At 36.2% G+C, this 18,738-nt stretch overlaps 1 protein-coding gene across 2 annotated transcripts in view; it reads right to left on the bottom strand.

Moving 5' to 3' along the window:
* ITCH (itchy E3 ubiquitin protein ligase) overlaps nucleotides 1-18,738 on the bottom strand; it is a 99,527-nt gene that overhangs the window by 15,017 nt on the left and 65,772 nt on the right. For both annotated transcript variants that reach the window (XM_018057738.1, XM_005688476.3), the window contains exons 13-20: nucleotides 16,050-16,134; nucleotides 12,357-12,485; nucleotides 9,293-9,365; nucleotides 8,290-8,361; nucleotides 5,092-5,180; nucleotides 3,196-3,355; nucleotides 2,801-2,934; nucleotides 1,910-2,050 (exon numbers count right to left, since the gene is read on the bottom strand). In XM_018057738.1, coding sequence (XP_017913227.1) covers nucleotides 1,910-2,050; nucleotides 2,801-2,934; nucleotides 3,196-3,355; nucleotides 5,092-5,180; nucleotides 8,290-8,361; nucleotides 9,293-9,365; nucleotides 12,357-12,485; nucleotides 16,050-16,134 — 883 coding nt within the window. The remainder of the gene's footprint in view (nucleotides 1-1,909; nucleotides 2,051-2,800; nucleotides 2,935-3,195; nucleotides 3,356-5,091; nucleotides 5,181-8,289; nucleotides 8,362-9,292; nucleotides 9,366-12,356; nucleotides 12,486-16,049; nucleotides 16,135-18,738) is intronic.

The raw sequence follows: 18,738 nt of genomic DNA, 5'->3' as shown, positions 1-18,738 counted from the left end.
CAGAAATGGTGAAGGAAGTTTTTAAAGCTGAAGGGAAATGATTCCAGGTGAAAAAATGTATCTGCAGAAAGAAATGAAGAAAACTAGAAATGGTAATGTGAGTAAATATAAAAGACTACTATTCCTTAATTTCTTTTAAAATATATTGATTTCTTAAAGCAAGAAAATAGTATTACGGGGCTATAAACATCAGAAATACAATGATAAAAAATAGCACAAATGGCTGAAGTGAGATAAAATTATACTATTATAAGCCTCTTATATTAGTACAATGTTACACATATGAATGTAGCAGTGTAAAATTAATTAAAAGTGGTAAGTTAAGGATGTATATTTTCATTAGAGCAATCATTAAAAAATTAAAGACGTATAGCGAAGAAAAACACCAAAGATATATAAAAAGAAAACTAGAAATTATTAATACAAAGGAGGGTAGGAAACGAGGAACAAAAGAAATTGGTAAAAAGAAGAAACAAATAGCAAGGTGGCAAATTTAAATCCAATCATGTCAGTAACAACATTCAACTTAAATATACTAATTGCAATTAAAAATAAAGATCATCAGACTGGATAAAAATAATAAGACCTAAAATATTCTGCTTATAAGAAACATACTTTAAACAGAAAGACAAAGGATTGAAAATAAAGCATAGAGGAAGATATGTCATGCAAATATTAATCACAAGAAAGCTGGAGAGGATATATTAACATTTGAAAAATAGAAAAACAGGCAAGAGATCCAGAAGCAGGAATTGAAGCAGCAGCAGTTATGTGAAATCTCACCCATATCTGACAGAACTGGTGCTGAGAATATGTGAGTGAACTAATAACTCGAGACTAAAAGTATGAAAGCAAAGCATAAGAGAATATACACTGAGAAAATCATTTTACTTAAAAATTTTACCTGATCTTTCAATATTCCCCACAAAAACATCTGCATATAAAATTGAGATTGTTTTCAATGCCATGATGTTAGACAGCCTAGTAGTTACAGAATTGGTATTTAAAAGGGTGATCCAACACTGCTTCTACCCTTCCAACTTTCACTTCTGGAGAAAAACTGAAAGGTCTATCTGTTCAAAATTCTTTTCTATTACTTTATAAATCCGTTCAAAATTCTTTTCTATTACTTTATAAATCTTCATATTTCTGGTTACACTGAAATATACCATAAAGGGGAGATGAAACTCATTAACATCCACTAGACAAATTCTTTGTAAGGCTTACAGTTTGAATTAACCTTCATGGTAGTCCCTCTACCCTGCTGCCTCCACAAGAATCCATCCTACCTTTCACGTGCCTTGCTGTCAGACTTGTTACAAAGAAATTTATACTGTCTATTGAACTTAGTTCTTAACTTCTTGTCACCTGGCTTCTATATCTACCATTGGGCGACAGTTCTAACTGTTACAAGGATTATCGTAACTTACTGCCACCACACTGTCTAAAGGTTCATTTTCCTTGGCTTCTGAAGTACAGGACATGGCAAAGGGGCTATTAATCCTGAGCTTCCTGACAGCACCACACACTACGGCAACTCTATTCACAATCTGTGACTTGTGCTTTCCATCCTATATATTGCTTCCAATAACTTTTGCTCTATTTCTACATAACTGAATGCTTCCCAAACATCAAGTCTCAAATTAAATATCATCAGATTCCAGTTCCATGATTATAACTAGATAAAACAATGTCTCCTATAGTGTTTGTTCCTCTCAATGTACTTACAAGATAGGAAGTGATGAATTGTGTCCTTAATAACATACAATCAGGTTTCATAATAATTAGTATAAAGGCAAATAATACTTTTTGAAATACTGTATACTAGTATATTACTAAGCAATTTATCAACATGCTATATAGTCCAACAGAATGGCTAAAAACTATGCCAAAAAGAGCATTCTCTTACCTGATATATTCCTCTTTATTTTCTTCTGTTACAAGAATATTGCCACCATTGGGTTTCAAATCATGACTCTTGATTTCACCTAAAATTTCTTTATCAACGGAGAAATACATTTCCAAACCACACTCCTCAATATTGTTTTCTCTGCCCAAATGAAAGTAACACTGTTACACTAATTCAATCATTTAAGGTTCTTTTTAAAACTAAAGGACTATGTTCTTCAGTAATTAATGTTTTAGTCACTAAGTCTTGTCCAACTCTTTTGCGACATCATGGACTACAGCCTGCCCGTCTTCTCTATCCATGGGATTCTCCAGGCAAGAATACTGGAGTGGGGTGCCAATTCATTCTCCAGGGGATCTTCCCAACTCAGGGGTCAAATCCTTGTTTTCCTGCATAGGCAGGTGGATTCTTTACCACTGAGCCACCTGGGAAGCAGTATGTTCTTCAATAATTATTGTCAAACTGTAACATCAGAATAACAAAGCTGGAATATGATGCTCTAATAGTCATATTTTGCCTAAGATTTTTGGGCATATTTCTATAAAAATAATCATACTGAATAATGAGATTTAATGTAAATCATGTAAATTCAATAAACCAATTACATGCTTACAGTCTGAATACATTACCAATACTATAATGAAAGCATACAGACTAGAGACTTCCCTGGTGGTCCAGTAGCTAAGACTTCAATGCAGGGGGCCCGGGTTCAATCCCTGGTCTGGGGAACTAGATCCCACATGCTGCAACTAAAAGATCCTGCATGCCCCAAAGGAGATCAAAGATCCTGTGTGCCACGAACTGAGACCCAGCAAAGCCAAAGAAATAAATATTTTTTTAAAAAGAAAACATATAGATTATATTTTGATAATTAAAAGGAAACAAACTTACTTAACCCAGATGAGAGAATTGTAAAATTCTGGATCAATCGATTCTAAATCCTTCAGTCCAACTGGTTTATTCAAGATACGCTTATAGAATGGCAAAGAAAAACCTGTGTCTATGAATTTCCCATGGAACAGAGCCTATGCAAGAAGAAAACAATCCATAATTTTATAATGGTCACTGTATTTCAGAATGTTAAGATGAGTTCTTCAGTTAAAAGACAAAACGAACTCCCCATCATACAATCTATTATGGAATATTTCTGGGAAAAGGGAAGATATAAGAACCCAATCTTAAGACATGTCTTAGTGATGAGAAAATTTCCAACGAGAAAGTTAAAGGCACAATGCTTTAGTATTGCTGAATTAGCAAAGTAAACACAGTTCTCCAGTTGAACTTACCATTGCAATAAACCTGCCAATAAAACGAAAATATTTCAGGTGATCTGGATTGATGTAAGAAGCGGGGTTTATCTGCAAGCAGTAGTTATCCTTCCCTGCATATTCAAACAGGCAATACATTGGGTTCAACACCTCATGTGACAAAAGAAAGAACCATTCTCTGAAACCAAAAGAAAATTTAGGGTGAAAAATCTTGTAAGTAACCATACCAATAAATCAAAGAGAAGTGCTATAAAGCTCTCAGGAATCTATACTCCTCACGTGGTGATATTTCTCTAGTTTCACATTGATTTTTACAGCTTCTGTACAAACTGCCATCTATTTTACAAAGATATTTACACACTGCTTATTTCAAAGAATCTAAGACATCACTGACTTTAAAGACAACATTATTTGATGAACCACTAAAAAAAATTTCCAACTGCAATACACATCTCAGTTTCAGAGATGTTAAAATATGAAAACTTTAGTCTTAGAATCAGTGAAATACTAAACATAGGCAAGTTTAAACTTCACTGTCGACCCATGTGGTTAGAGTAGCTGAAACAAGTCTAACATTATTCCATCCATGTCCAAGCCCCTCAGTGATGCTCATTAAGTGCTACTGCTCTCTTAAATATGAAAAAACTTCCAATATCACAGAGGCAATAAAACACTTAATTCAAGCTACTCATTCATTAGAAAAATACACTGAGAAGCTCTAATTCAAATGCTGTGAAAGTATCAACCAATACTAATGTAAGATTATAGTTACTAACTATGTAACAGGGGTGAGGATCTGGCAGAACAGTAGGCAGAGTGAATCTGGGGCAATTTATCAGCTCATGCCCGAGATTTCTTTTTTTGTTGATTTATGGCCTCTGGTGGTAGTCTTGCTTATACTTAATACCACTAGCTAGGAATGAATGATTACCCTCCTCCTGAATTATCTTTACTTTAAACAAAATTAAATGTTTCTGCTCATATTTTTATTTACCTGTGATTACTTCATACATTTTGAAATATGAACTTTGAAACAAAACCTAAGTAAAAACCACTAAAATGCAGCGACCAGTTAGTGACTCCACAAAGACTCAGGGTCTGAAGTAGGATATTAATAAACTATATTTCTACACTTTACAGCAATCCCAGAGAAGCAGTTATGATCACTCTTATTATACAGATGAAGGCAGTTGCCCCAAGTCATACTACTAAATACAGAAAAAGGATTCAAATGCAATCTTGATTTCAAAACCCTTGGCTTTTTGTAAGGCCACTGATATGCAAATTTTTAACTCTGTATGATATATCATTATGGAATAAGCAAAGCAACTTGCTGCTTGAGTCTGTCTTCCAGGGTTTGATTAGAAGCTTCAACATTAAGAAAAGAGAATTTAAAATTTCAAGTCCTATTTCATATAGCCTCTATACTCTCAAAACAGATATATATATATTTAACTCAGTTAGGAACTGAATGACTATTATTTCTATCAACAGTCTGTGTTGCGGAATGTGACCTGAACACTCTAGGGCCTTGTACATTTTACAGAACAGATATGATACAGTCAACTGAACACCGGCTTCTAGTTTGATGATGTGAAACTTGCATCCAGGCTCTACAACTTAGTTATGTGTCTCTGGTGACTCTCTATACCTCATTACCTGGAAAATTCTCTCACAGAATTATCCTGATGAATAAATGAGTGATGTGGGTGAAATCAACTAGCGGTACCTTAGAGAGAGAAGTGTTCAATTAATGGCTTTTGAAGTTTTATAACTGCAACATTTAATAAAGGTACAAAAATTTGCTACATTTCATTTTCCTGAAATAGAAAATTGAGAAAATACTTGCAAGCAAAGTGTAATGATACCTTTGGAGGAAAGGAACTAAGTTCTGAGTATTCATATTATCACTACCTTGCTACACCTCCATAATCTAAACCTTCTTCTCCTGGAAAAATCACCCACAAACGTCTTCGCAGATCTTGAGGACTGAAGCTCATTATCTACCAAAAAAAAAAAAAAAGGTATAAAAATTGGTAAAAGTAGAAACACCTTAATCACTTACTTCCAGGTTAGAAATCTCCTTCATTATAAGTTAACTTAAATTCCTCAGGATATAGAATGGTGTTTGTAGTTTGGTCAATTCCACACATATTAGAAAATACATTAAAGTTTCATAATATTTTGTAAATTACACATATTTATATTTCTCTATACTTTATATATAATTTTCTTTTAAATGATCCTACCACTGCTTGAGTCTGTCTTCCAGGGTTTGATTAGAAGCTTCAACTTTAAGAAAAGAGAATTTAAAATTTCAAGTCCTATTTTATATAGCCTTCTATACTCTCAAAACAGATATATATATATAATAATTTTATATATATATAAAAATATATTTATAACAAAAATATATTTATAACAAAATAACAATTTATATATATATACATATATATATATAACAAAATTCCTTCTCTCACTTGCTTAGAGCAGAGTAACTGACCACAATCAGAGGTTAGGTCCTTATTTGGTCTGGGCCAGGTTTCAGTTTGTTTTATACCCAAAAGGTACACATAATAGCCAATTGGCTAACTTGAAAATGAAAAACAGCAGCTGTGAGAGAACAGTTACCTTGGAAACTCGTTCTCAGTGGAAAACTGGAAAAATTGCTCAAAGTTTGTATTCTACTACAGTAGTTAATATGATCATCTTCATATTTTTAGGACAGTGCCATTACTGAGCAACAGTGGAGAGGTCAGTCAGGTTCTTCCTTTTTAAAAGTATTTAAATACTTGCCCCAAACTGAGCATGTAGATTACAAACATTACTCTTAGAACAAAAAAAAATGACATGGAGAGAAGAAAGGCCATACAAAGATTCTATTTTATAAAGGGACAAGAATGAACAATCAAATTTAAATATCTAGAGAGGCCCAGGAAGTGACCTGCTTATTCTAAGGATCTCTCAGTTCCTATACTTTCATGAATTCATATTCCACATGAAACAAATAATTTGATGCTTATGACAAATGTTCTACAAATACTCTAGGCTAGAAATATACCAGTGGAAATGAGATATGTAGTTAAAATTATCTTTTTTGTTCATTTGTTCCTTCTGGTTATTCTTTGTCCCTGTGGCTGCTCCCCAAACCACAGGATAGTCCCTGATCTCGTTCGCTGTTCCCCTGTAAATAATACCCTTTAACAAATGTCTAATATGAAGGAGGGCTTTGCAGATGGTGCTAGTGGTAAAGAACCCAACTACCAATGCAGGAGATGTAAGGGACACAGGTTCGACCCCTGGGTAGGGAATATCTCCTTGAGGAAGGCATGGAAACCCACTCTAGTATTGTTGCCTGGAGAATGCCATGGACAGAGAAGCCTGGCAGGGTCGCGAAGAGTCAGACATGACTGAAGTGACTTAGCACACCCAGCACACAAGATGAAGGGAAAAAGGAAATGTTTCTCCTGCCATTTTCCCCATAAGCAGTTTTGCTATGTCAAAACACACACCACCCTAAACAACTTTATCCAAACATTATGAAGAAAATCTGATGTTAATTTTGTTATATGTCACTCTTCCAAAGCAAACACATTTTTAAGTTATTTCACTTTTATTGGATGGATGTACAGTCTAGGGTAAGAATTTTTTAAAACTGTTTTAGCACCACCTGGTCTGTCATTCTGCAGAAGTCTCCAGTGTCAGACGCTAAAGGGACATTTACTCATGTCTGCATCTTTTCAGCAATGCTATTATCAAGTCATGCTCCAAGAAACTGGCTCACCAGGGACTGACCACTCAGTGACTACATACTGGTTAGGAACATGAAAAGAAGAAACAGGCAACAATGGGACAGAGAATGGCCTTGGAGCTTTGCTTACATCAGACCAAGAGAAGGACTCATAATTCCCTAAAGTGGCCTTAGTGAAGCTCTGTTCCTAAAAAACTATCTGTCCTGCTTAGCAGGATGCCAACCAGCATTTCCCTTCAAGGTTAACAACTGAGGTTCCATTAGTAAAGAATGTAACTGTTTCTGAAGGTAAGCAGACAGCCACTGTCAACTATCTCAATCTGGTTTCTGTTTGCAAGCAGTCTGGCACTTCGTGAAGCTGTAGCTACCAAAATTATCATAAAGGTTTGATAATAAAGAATCACATCCACATCTGTCCATAAAACAAGAACGAACCTGAAGTTTTCATATTAAGATATTTTTCTCACTGGTTATTTTCATACAATAATCACTTAATGATTGCGTGCATACTCAGTTGCTTCAGTCATGTCCAACTCTTTGCAACCCTATGAACTATAGCCTGCCAAGCTTCTCTGTCCATGGGATTCTCCAGGCAAGAATACTCAAGTGGGTTGCCACGCTCTCCTCCAGGGGATCTTTCCAACCCAGGATTCGAACCCACGTCTCCTGAGACTCCTGTGACTCCTGCATTGCAGGTGGATTCTTTACGGGCTGAACTACCAGGGAAGCCCAATCACTTAATACTTAGCTGCATTTGGTTGGTAAACAAAGTTGTAAAATAGACCAAGCAGTAAAGTAACTCAGGTTCTAAAGATAACCAAAACATTTGAGACTACTCCTGAGAACGTTATTTTTAGATACTGTCATCAATGACCAATTATACTTTTTACTACATTAAAAAACTCCTAAAATTATAAGAATAAATATGCTTATTGTAAAGATGCAAGTAATACAGAAGTATAAATATAAATTCTCCCTCTCTTTCTCTACCTGGAGCCAACAGTCTTCATATGAACTTTGTTCATATGGAACTTTGGTAGACGTTTATCTACCAAAAGCCTATTTTCTTACTTAAATATCTATTTCAAATCAAATACTGAGTTTAGAAATGGAAACATGAAACTAGTATTAAATTACTATGACATTTCAAAAGCACAGAACATACACATACACAAGACATACACACAAAGCTATCTGCAGTTTCCTAAATTTTAAGTACTAAGGAATCTGATGATGAAATTAGACTTAAAAAATTGAAGGACTTCATCTCAAAAAATTGCAGTGTTTAGATTAAATTGCCAGCACCAAAACGTTTTGGGTTAGAAGCCAGGGGGCAAACCTTTGAGTGAATAAAACAGTACCTGCTGAAAGGAATCCTCAAACAATGTTTTTCTGGTCACTGTAATCTTTATGTGCTGTGGCATGGCCAGTTGCTGAAATATAAGAATGTCTTAAGTCAACTCTCACCATTAAAATGGCCTATCAAAAAACCAAAAGAATAAAGTTTTACTTACTTTTTTTCATTTATAGTAACAAGTAGACTATGAATATGAATTTTTATTTAATAATGTTTAACCATACATTTGTGAGTATTCATGCTAATTATAAATCATCTGATATATAAAAAACAGAAGAAAAAAGATGTTGTATACACCAGTGATTACTTAATGAGTCAAATTTTTACTTAAATTTTCAAATTTCCTTCTCCAGGGGATCTTCCCGACCCAGGGATTGGACCTGGGTCTTCCACATTGTAGCCAGACGCTTTACCATCTGAGCTACCAGGAGAGATCTAAATTTTCAAAAAGTTAATTCAAATTCTTTTGGCTTACATGGGCCCACTTAATTATAAGAGTTTGAAGTTTAAAAATATTAATCACAGTCACACTTGGACTAGTGCATTTATTTTATTGAGAACCCATAAACCACTAATTCACTAAACATTTATATTAAAAATAACTGATAATGTCTGTTAAAAATACTCTGAATATAATCACATATGTGCACTAATGTATCTATCAAAGTGACACATACACATGGATCTATCAAAGTCATACCAAATGCTCGATATGAAAGGAGCTGGTTACAATTTATACACCAGAAAAAGTTGTAACTCATTTGAAGATTTCTCCAACTTGAAAATAAGTAGCAATGCTTCCTTATTCAAATGGTTTCAAAACTTATTCTTCTGGACAAAAGAAGTCATAAATTATCTAAGTGATAAATCTATTTCTTGAATCTAAAAATAGAAAAAGTCCAACCCTTCCATATTTTTTACCTGTTCGTCTATACATTAATTCTACAATCACTGACTGTGTAAGCAACATCGTAAAAGGAGTACAGAAATACAGTACTGGTACTAACCTGACACCAGAAACGGAAATACTGAACCTTTGCCTTGAAGTCCCGTACATAGGCTATCTGGGGTCCATTGTCTCTGAGGAAGAATGTTAATAGGACATAAATCTGCTTGAAAGATAAAATACTGAAGGAAAACACAATATCACACCCCCTAAGTACTTAGTAGTTAAATACAAAAATGTCCCAGTACAACATACTCCTAAAACCACCTTAAAAATGAAATATTCCCCACAACTACTTTTAAATAAGAAACCAGAAATACACTTTGGTCTTTTTAAAGCCGCTGTTTCTGAGATTCTCTCTTATATTCAGCCAAATATAACAGAGCTAGGTAAAGGAGGTTTTGTCTGAGAAGGGCATCTATTCCCAAATTCACTCTCCTTTCTCCTTAATAGAATTTTGAGATTTACTTGGGCAGACTGCTACCTAGGATAAAAACACTTCCCAGTGTGGCTGTGTGACTTAACTATGGCTAGTGATCTTAAGTGGAAGTGCTATTGAATAGGACTTCCAGGAAGGAAGGCTCTTTTAAAGAGAGCTGGGATAGCTGGAAAGGGATTTTCTTCCCCCTTTCCAATTTGTTCTTCCTCCATATCCCAGTTTGGAGTGGGACTATGACAGCTGAAGCTTCAAGCAGCTATCACAAACTATTAGGTGACTCTCACAGAGATGATGGTCTGGCATGGGAGGACAGAAAGAAAGAAGCTCAGATCACTGATGACACCGTGGGCTTGCAAACTAGGCATGGACTTCACACCACAAGATTGTTAGCTTTTTCTCTGAGCTACTGTTAAATTCATTTTCTAAATGTTCAATGTAGAAATACAATTGATTTTATATATTGACTTTGTATCTGGCAACACTTAAATTCACTTGCTAGTTCTAGTAGTTTTTTTCCCTAGATTCCATATGATTTTTATACAGACAATTGTGTTACCTGTGATCTGCGTGAAAAAAGAGTTTTACTTCTTTCCTTTCAATCTTATTTCTTTCCCATCTCACAGGACTACCAACACAATGTTGAATTTGGAAGTAAGGGCAGAAGAAATACTTGTCCTATTCCTGATAGTAAGAGGTATTTTGCCATTAATCTTATACAGCTACTATTTTTCAGATAAGAAAGTTTCTAAGGCAGCTGAAAGTTTATAGTAAACTAGCACTGTATTTTGTATACTCAGTACATTGCTTTTTCTCCTTTAATCTAGTAATGTGCTGAATTAAATAGGTTTAGTATACAAAATTCAATCAATCTTGCACGGGGAGGAGGGACTCCACATGATGATGGTATAATATCCCTCCTATATCTTGCTGGACTTAATTTGCCATTATTTTGGTAAAGATGCTTACATCTGTGTTGATAAAAATATTACTCAATAATTTTTGTATACTGTTTTTGGCTGATTTTGGTATCATACAATGAGATACCACTTCCTACTAACTAGGATGGCATCATACACATCATATACGGATGTGAGAGTTGGACCATAAAGAAGGCTGAGCAGCAAAGAACTGATGCTTTCAAATCGTGCTGGAGAAGACTCTTGAGAGTCCGTTGGACAGCAAGGAAATCAAACCAGTCAATCCTAAAGAAAATCAACCCTAAATATTCACCGGAAGGGCTGAAGCTGAAGCTCCAATACTTCAGCCACCTGATATGAAGAGCCGATTCACTGGAAAAGACCCTGATGCTGGGAAAGATTGAAGGCAAAGAAGGTGGGAGAGGGTAAGATGGTTAGACAGCATCACAGATTCAATGGACATGGATGTGAGCAAACTCCAGGAGATGGTGAAGGACAGGGAAGCCTGGCATGCTGCAGTCTATGGGGTCACAGAGTTGGCCACGACTTAGCAACTGAACACCACCAACACACATACATACACACACAGAGTAACAACTGTTGGCACTGATGTGGAAAACCTGGAACCCCATGTGCTCTACCAGTAAGAATATTAGAACAGTATGCCCACTGTGGAAAAGTCTGGCAATGCCTCAAAAAAACACAGAATTATCATTTGATTCAACAGTTCTGAGTATATACACAAAAGAACTGAAAGCAAGGACTTAACGAGATATTTGTACACTCATGTTCACAGCATCATTCACAATAGCCAAAAGGTGGAAATAATTCAAATGTCCATGAGCCACATGTATACATGAAATATGGTAACACATAAAATGGATTATTATTCAGCCTTAAAAAGAAATGACGGAGAAAGCAATGTCCCAACCCACTCCAGTACTCTTGCCTGGCAAATCCCATGGACGGAGGAGCCTGGTGGGCTGCAGTCCATGGGGTCACTAGGAGTCAGACACGACTGAGTGACTTCACTTTCACTTTCATGCATTGGAGAAGGAAATGGCAACCCACTCCAGTGTTCTTGCCTGGAGAACCCCAGGGATGGGGGAGCCTGGTGGGCTGCCGTCTCTGGGGTCGCACAGAGTCGGACACAACTGAAGCAACTTAGCAGCAGCAAAAAGGAATGAAATTCTGATAAAAGCTATGGATGAACCTTGGAAACATGATGCTAAGCGAAAGAAGCCAGTCACAAAGGACAAATTATATGATTAGTCAAATCACAGGGACAGAAGGTAGAATAGTAGTTATCAGGGACTGGGGGAGAACAAGAGTGAAGACTTTACTGAGTACAGAGTATCAGTATAGGATGTTAAAAAAACGTATTAGAGATGCATGGTGGTGATGGTTGCACAATAACAAGTTTACTTAATGCCACTAAGATGTACACCTAGAATGTTCAACTTTGTTATGTCTATTTGACCACACACACAAAAAACCCAAACAAAACACATTAAACAAACAGTTACTTTCCAAAAATGAAAAAGAAAGGAGCTTTCAAGTTAAAAGGTGATAGAAATGAAAGAATGTGGATATCATAAATCAGGGATTAATTGGTGAGCAGTACTGTATTGATAATTACTAAACACTTTCATTTAGTGCTGTGTTAACAGATAAAAATAGTAAGAACTGCACTTTTCAGTAATTGATATCTTTACATCAAAATCTTAGGAATCAGTTTTACTTTTAATCGAAACATTTAGAAAACTTACAAGGCAGATTTTCCAGTGCGGGGATCTATATAGGTGGTTGTTCTTCTATTGTGGTCCACAAAATACGGAATTCCATCTACCGTGAATCTCATTTCCCAGCCTTCAGGTAAGGGCTTTTCATTTAATTGACTATAAAAAACATAGGAAAATATATAAACAAATAAACAGTGTTAAGAGTTCCTTGTTTGCCAAGTACAGAAACTAAACATACCCATAAATGCAGTAGATATCTTCTAGAAAACCAGTTTTTAGTTTAGCATTTTCCAGCGGTTTACTAAAATCCTACAAGCATGGTAAACACGTGACCAGATCTATCAACCAGTCTTCTCTCGTCTACTCTGCCTGGATTACCTATCTGCCTGAACGTCTCATGGTAACCGAGCTCCACCATTTCTGCCTTACAACTTTTCATGTTCATTCATCACAGCTTCCAATCCCTAGTACCATCCTTGTTGTTGTTCTGTTGTTTAGTTCTAAGTTGTGTCTGACTTTGCAACCCCATGGACTGTGGCACGCCAGGCTTCCCTGTCTCTTACTATCTCCCAGAGTTTGCTAACTCACATCCATTGGGTCAGTGATGCTATCTAACCATCTCATCCTCTGCCGCCTTCAGTCCTTTTAATGAATATTTAGGGCTGATTTCCTTACTCTGGCTCTATTTATCTTTTAAACTTTCGAAATAGCCACTTGAAAGGTTTTCCTGCTTTGAGTCTTACTCTGGTCCTTGACTCATTTCATATTGCTGACAGAATACCAAAACAGAGATCTGAACAAATCTATTCTCTTCTAAAGTGGTATCACTATTCATCACTAACCAAATACAAGATCTAAACGCCTCCATTTGGCCCTCACTTTGCCCCTATGCTGCACCCTCTATGTTCCATTTCAGTTTTACCTCTACATTCTATCTCCAAGTCCCTTCCATGAACCCTGTGTAGTAGATGGCTACTCACCATTTCCCAAGACATTCTGCCAAACCTCCAAGGGAAGACTTTCCCCTTGTCCAGAATCTGTATTATTCTGTTAAGGCAACTTAAATCTTTCTAAGGGAGTATGCCTAACCACTTACTTAATACCTGTCTTAAGATCTTGCTTAAGCTCTTTAAACTTCAATGTTTCAAGTTTTATCCATATTTTCCAATTCATTTTTGTCTATTCTCCAGGTTCAATTTTCTCATCTGGTGGGTTTGGTGAGATGACAAAACAATGGAAATATTCAAGTTCACATCAGAAAGGAAGAAAAGGAGGGGTTGGTGGCATTTAATCTCACTGTTTTAGAGAGCCACTATTGCTGACAGGAGTGTCACTTTCCTCAAGTTTACTTCAGAAGAACAGAAGGCTTAGAATCACCGCCTAGAACAATATTTTGTGAACCACGTCAAAAAGTTAACATTTAACTATATTCACAGAACTACATGCAAATGTCAGACAAACAGACTATCTAAAACTTTTAAGAAGATAACACTTCTCATTTGTTGTAGTCATATTTGCAGGACAGTATCAGTAACAAGTTGTCCTGAAAACAAATTGGGTAGAACCGGCTCACTGGTATTATTTGTAAAAAATATGATTCTTATTTCCACTCTGAAGCTTTAAAAGGTTCAAGGGGGAACGAAAAATGATAGCAAATTAGAGAAAGGTGATGTGGTCTAGTCTATCCTTTGTGATAGAATTTTAAAATTAAAAATGTTACCTATGAAATTCTTAATTATTACTTTTTAAGAAACTGAAAATACATATTTTTAAAGGTGAAAGCTAAGTGTTCTATTTATTTAGGCTGCTCTCTTGCTGCACATGGACTTTCTCTAATTGTGTTGAGCGGGAGCTATGCTCTAGTTGGGGTCTAAAGGCTTCTTGTTCCGGTGGCTTCTGTTACTGTGGAACATGGGCTCTCGGCACATGGGTTTCAGTAGTTGTGGTGCATGAACTTAGCTGCTCTGCATCATGTGGGGTTTTCCCAGACCAGGGACTGAACCCATGTCCCCTGCACTGGCAGGTGGACTCTATCCACTCGACCACCAGGGAAGTCCCCAAAATATTTAAAGTTAAATACTGTAACTATATAAAATGTGATCTGCTGGTACCCAGAAATAGATTTTAAATTTAAAGCATATAGAGGTTCTTAAAACTCTGACCTATGTGAGACATGAAGATTTAATCACACCCAAATAGAGATCAGACCTCTGCCCTCAGCTACTGGGAAAAGATCTCGACGCCTCTGGAATATCCTGCCTGTCAAGAGTATCTCTGAAGATACTTTGAAGCCCCTTTGAAGCTTAGGGTCTTCAAACATCAGACCGCTAATCAGGTGGTTTATAAAGGAGGCTTTGGGATATATGCCATTATCAGCTCTGATCTATGGAATAAACTAGACACTAAAAGGTATTAGCCCATCTTTGGGGAAGAGCTGGAAACTGAAGGTTAGCTTTGCAGGCAGTACATGATGGAGCCCCAGTAAAAAACTCTGGATACTAGAAAGGTGAGATTCCCTGGTTGGTAATATTCAAAACATACTATATTCCACATCAGTTCGGGGTATCTGGAACCCTTCTCAGGCTCTTCCCTATAAACATCTCTTCCTTCTATCGTTCTTATTTATATCCTTTACCAGTAACAAATGTGGCTGTGAGTATAAAACGTTTCGATGAGTTCAAGTCTCTCTAGTGAGGTATTAAACCTGAAAGTCATTGGGGAGATGCCCTAAATTTGTAGTCAGTCTCAAGTGAAAATACCCCTGGAGATCTCCCAGCTTCTTGCTAATATCTTGCGTGCTAAGTCACTTCGGTCATGTCCAACTGCTTGTGACCCCACAGACTGCAGCCCACCAGGGTCCTTCAGGCAAGAATACTAGAGTGGGTTGCAGTGCCCTCCTCCAGAGGGTATTCCTGACCCAGGGATAGAACCAGTGTCTCTTACGTCTCCTATTCTTTACCACTAGTCCCACCTGGGAAGCCCCACCAGCTGGTGTGGCCTATATAAAATAATTTCTTTTAAAAACATAAGGTTTTAAAGCAGCATAAAATGATATAAAATCTTATGTTTCCATGTATAAGACAAATTTCTGTTGTTCAAGTCACTCCATATGTAGTACTGTTAAAGCAGCTCTAGCAAACTAATACAGTATCACAATGTCACAAAGATAATTCTATATACATAGTAAACATTAAAAAGACAAGCCTGTAATAATGTATCCCTTTAGTGACACATCAACCAGCAAGTTCTTGTAATGATGTATGTTAACAATATTTTGAAATATCTGCAACAACTGCAGAATGGTATTTTAAAACATCTGGGATTTCTACTGGTGGCAAAGTCCTAGGATTGTTAATTCTACTATAGCTGTGACCTACAATCAAAATGGAAAGAACACTCAGTTTCAGGTAAAGGTTTGGACCTTGGTCCTGCACACACCAACATGTCTTTTCCCCCCTCTAAGTCACATACACCCTGAATTCTACTGAGAGATCTCAGCTTGCAAAACCCTGCTTTAGAATTAGTAAGCTGGTCTTATAACAAACAGGTAATTTTTTTGGGGAAAAAATGTAATTGTATATTTTTTCTCTTTCTAAAATATGTGGGTGATTAAGACCTTTGGGGAAAGAATATGTAAGTCTGATCTTTTTCATAAATGAGTTGGAAATACGGTATAATCTTTAAGAGGTTATCTGTATACTAATAACTACAAGTTCTTACCCTTGATTTCTGGGGTCTTCCCATTGTGTAATACGAGTGTTGTGGTTGACAAAATATACTCTACCATTGCTGTCCGTTCTCTTCTCTTTAAAACAGAAAAAAAAAAAGAGGCAAAGCGTTATCGAGTTGGCATAGTCTTCTTCCTCAAATTAAGATGAGCTGATTTTGCCATTTTTTCACTGCACTGTTGATTTTGTAGCTTTAAAATCATAACTTTAAGAGCTTTAATTTATTCTTTCACTACTGAATCTACATGCTTACTCAAGTTATACAAATATCATTATATCCTAGAAACTAAACAGATATAATTCACAATATCCTGCCCACAGAATCTTTCTGTTCAACCTAACCAACAGCAAGAATAATTAACTGTATTAAATTTGCATACATGACCTTATATTAACCTTAACAGTCCCACAGAGTAGGTAGTTTTCACTTATCTTTAAAGATAAGGATTTTCAGACAGGCTAAGTGATCAGCCCCTAATCTCAGAATTAAGTAGTAGCTAGACTCTAGCTGATGCAGGATGGAAACTGACATCTCCATTCAGAGATTTTTATTTCATATCGCACCATCTCGTTTCTGAAAATATAGTGGGGGTATGTAATTTAACTGTTTCTTTGTTATGTGCTGAGTCACTGAGTTGTGTCTGACTCTTTGTGACCCCGTGGACTATAGCCCGCCAAGCTCCTCTGTCCAGGGCATCTTCCTGACCCAGGGATCAAACCTGGGTCTTCTGCATTGCAGGTGAATTCTTTACCATCTGAGTCACCAGGGAAACCTGTTTCTTTGCTATATGCTAGGTATTACTTAACTAGAGAAGACATTGTTTCAAAATACATCCTGTTCCATAATACAACCAGTTTCCTATCCTAAATATCTATAGTAACATTTTACACCAGAGTTGGGCAGCAGGGGTCCTCTTTAATTTACTGGATCTGTATCTGAAGCAGTGCGTTTCCCCACCTGCATCTTGTTTTAGGATTCTCCTAGTTCTCTTATACCCATTCTACACAATTGTTCTGCTTCTCTGAGCTTTCTCACTAAGTTTAGAAGATGTGTAGATGTCATTTTCTTTTAATAACCAAGTAGTTTTGAAATTTTAATATTAACGTTAGTTCTGCTGTTTTGAATTATTGTTTTCTCTGCTCCATTACAAGTTAATTATTCAAAACATAGGTCTCTTCTACTGTCTAAATCTTTTAAATTTGGCCAAGATGTCTCAAAATGAACCCTTAAGTATTAAATATTATAAAATGGATTCCCACTTTTTAAAAAGCATGGTAACCTTAAAATTACCAATTAAAAAAAAATTAAGCTTAACTCCATGGTGAGAAAACCAATTTTTATTCCTATGGTTTGAAAGTTCATGTCTATTTTCCAAACAACATTTATGTAAAACTTTTGGACTTTTCTTTAAGCAAGATATTGCAGAATGAGCGTTAGGCTAAATTATATATAATATAGGCCTTGTCAAGGTAGTGTTTGGTAACTTTCAACTTCTCTCCAGCATTGAATCCATGATCTCAAGTAGCAGTGATGATACTGGGGTAGGGGGGTGGAAGGTGGGGGTAAGGCTGGTGCTAGGAAAGAAGGAATATATTGGTGAGTATCATGAATCTGCTCCCGACAGCTCTGCTACTTTCTCTACCAGCTGAGCCTAAAATGGAAACAAAACCTCTGAATACATAAAATACAGGAAATGGACTCTGCATCTTGTGACACACCCTAGATAGTAACTGTGACTTTGCTGGTCATGCCACCTAGACTGTGGAAACATGTAACCAACTTTAAGAACTGTCTCTGAGGCAAAAAGAAGCATCCACAGTACTATAGCTAGCTACATAATAAATAAAAAAGTCAATGTTCCAGAAAGTTTAAATTTAAATTTTAAAATACACTTACAGAATTTATAAATTTCTTGTACACCAACAATCTTAAGTAACTTTTGTAATCTAAAACTAACATCATAAGTGCCTAGTTGAGTATATATTTATCTATGAAGTTCAGATTTCAGGGCCAGAGATTCTCTCAAAAACCTAACATGAAGAGAGTCATTGCCTGGGTTCTCCAAGGAGTCTGAGGTCTGAGAGCCCTGGTGAGTTACTGACCTCAGCTAAGGACACCCTCATCTTACTCACAGTCAATGTTTATTGAATGGTGGCATGAAGCTAGGGATGGCATGGAGATTTCCCATTTTTTTCTTTTCAGATAAACAGATTTAAGGCTTTGGAGTAGTTTTGCCTTATTCCAAAACTTTTTTTTTGGGTGTGCTTTGGTTTTTATCATTTTAAAATGTCTTATCCAAACAGTTTCTCTTTTCAATGAAAAATCTGAATAATACTTTTTGACATTTTAAATATTTAGTTTCTGCACTTAGATTACAGCTCACACATTTGTAGTTCTGTGACTTTACTAGGTAGGCTTTCTAAATAAAAGCTTAAAAACATTTCAAAACGAAAACACAACTCCATCAAAGGCTAACACAAGGTAAGATAAAGTGGAAAGAAAGCTTAAGAGAATAAGGAAACCATACACATCACTAGTCAAGTGGCTTTTAAAGTAGTGGATTCCTACCGTAAGTTATTCTTCTGTTGTTACAAAACTATAGGGCTTTGATGTTGGTCTTTTGGTTAGCAATTAGCTTAAATAGACTGTACAGTTGTATGAAGTCGTAAAAGTATTGTAT

This window comes from Capra hircus, chromosome 13 (assembly GCF_001704415.2).
Source record: "Capra hircus breed San Clemente chromosome 13, ASM170441v1, whole genome shotgun sequence".
NCBI lineage: Eukaryota > Metazoa > Chordata > Mammalia > Artiodactyla > Bovidae > Capra > Capra hircus.
The sequence above is the reverse complement of the archived record's forward strand: the minus strand, read 5'-3'. Positions and strand labels throughout refer to the sequence as shown.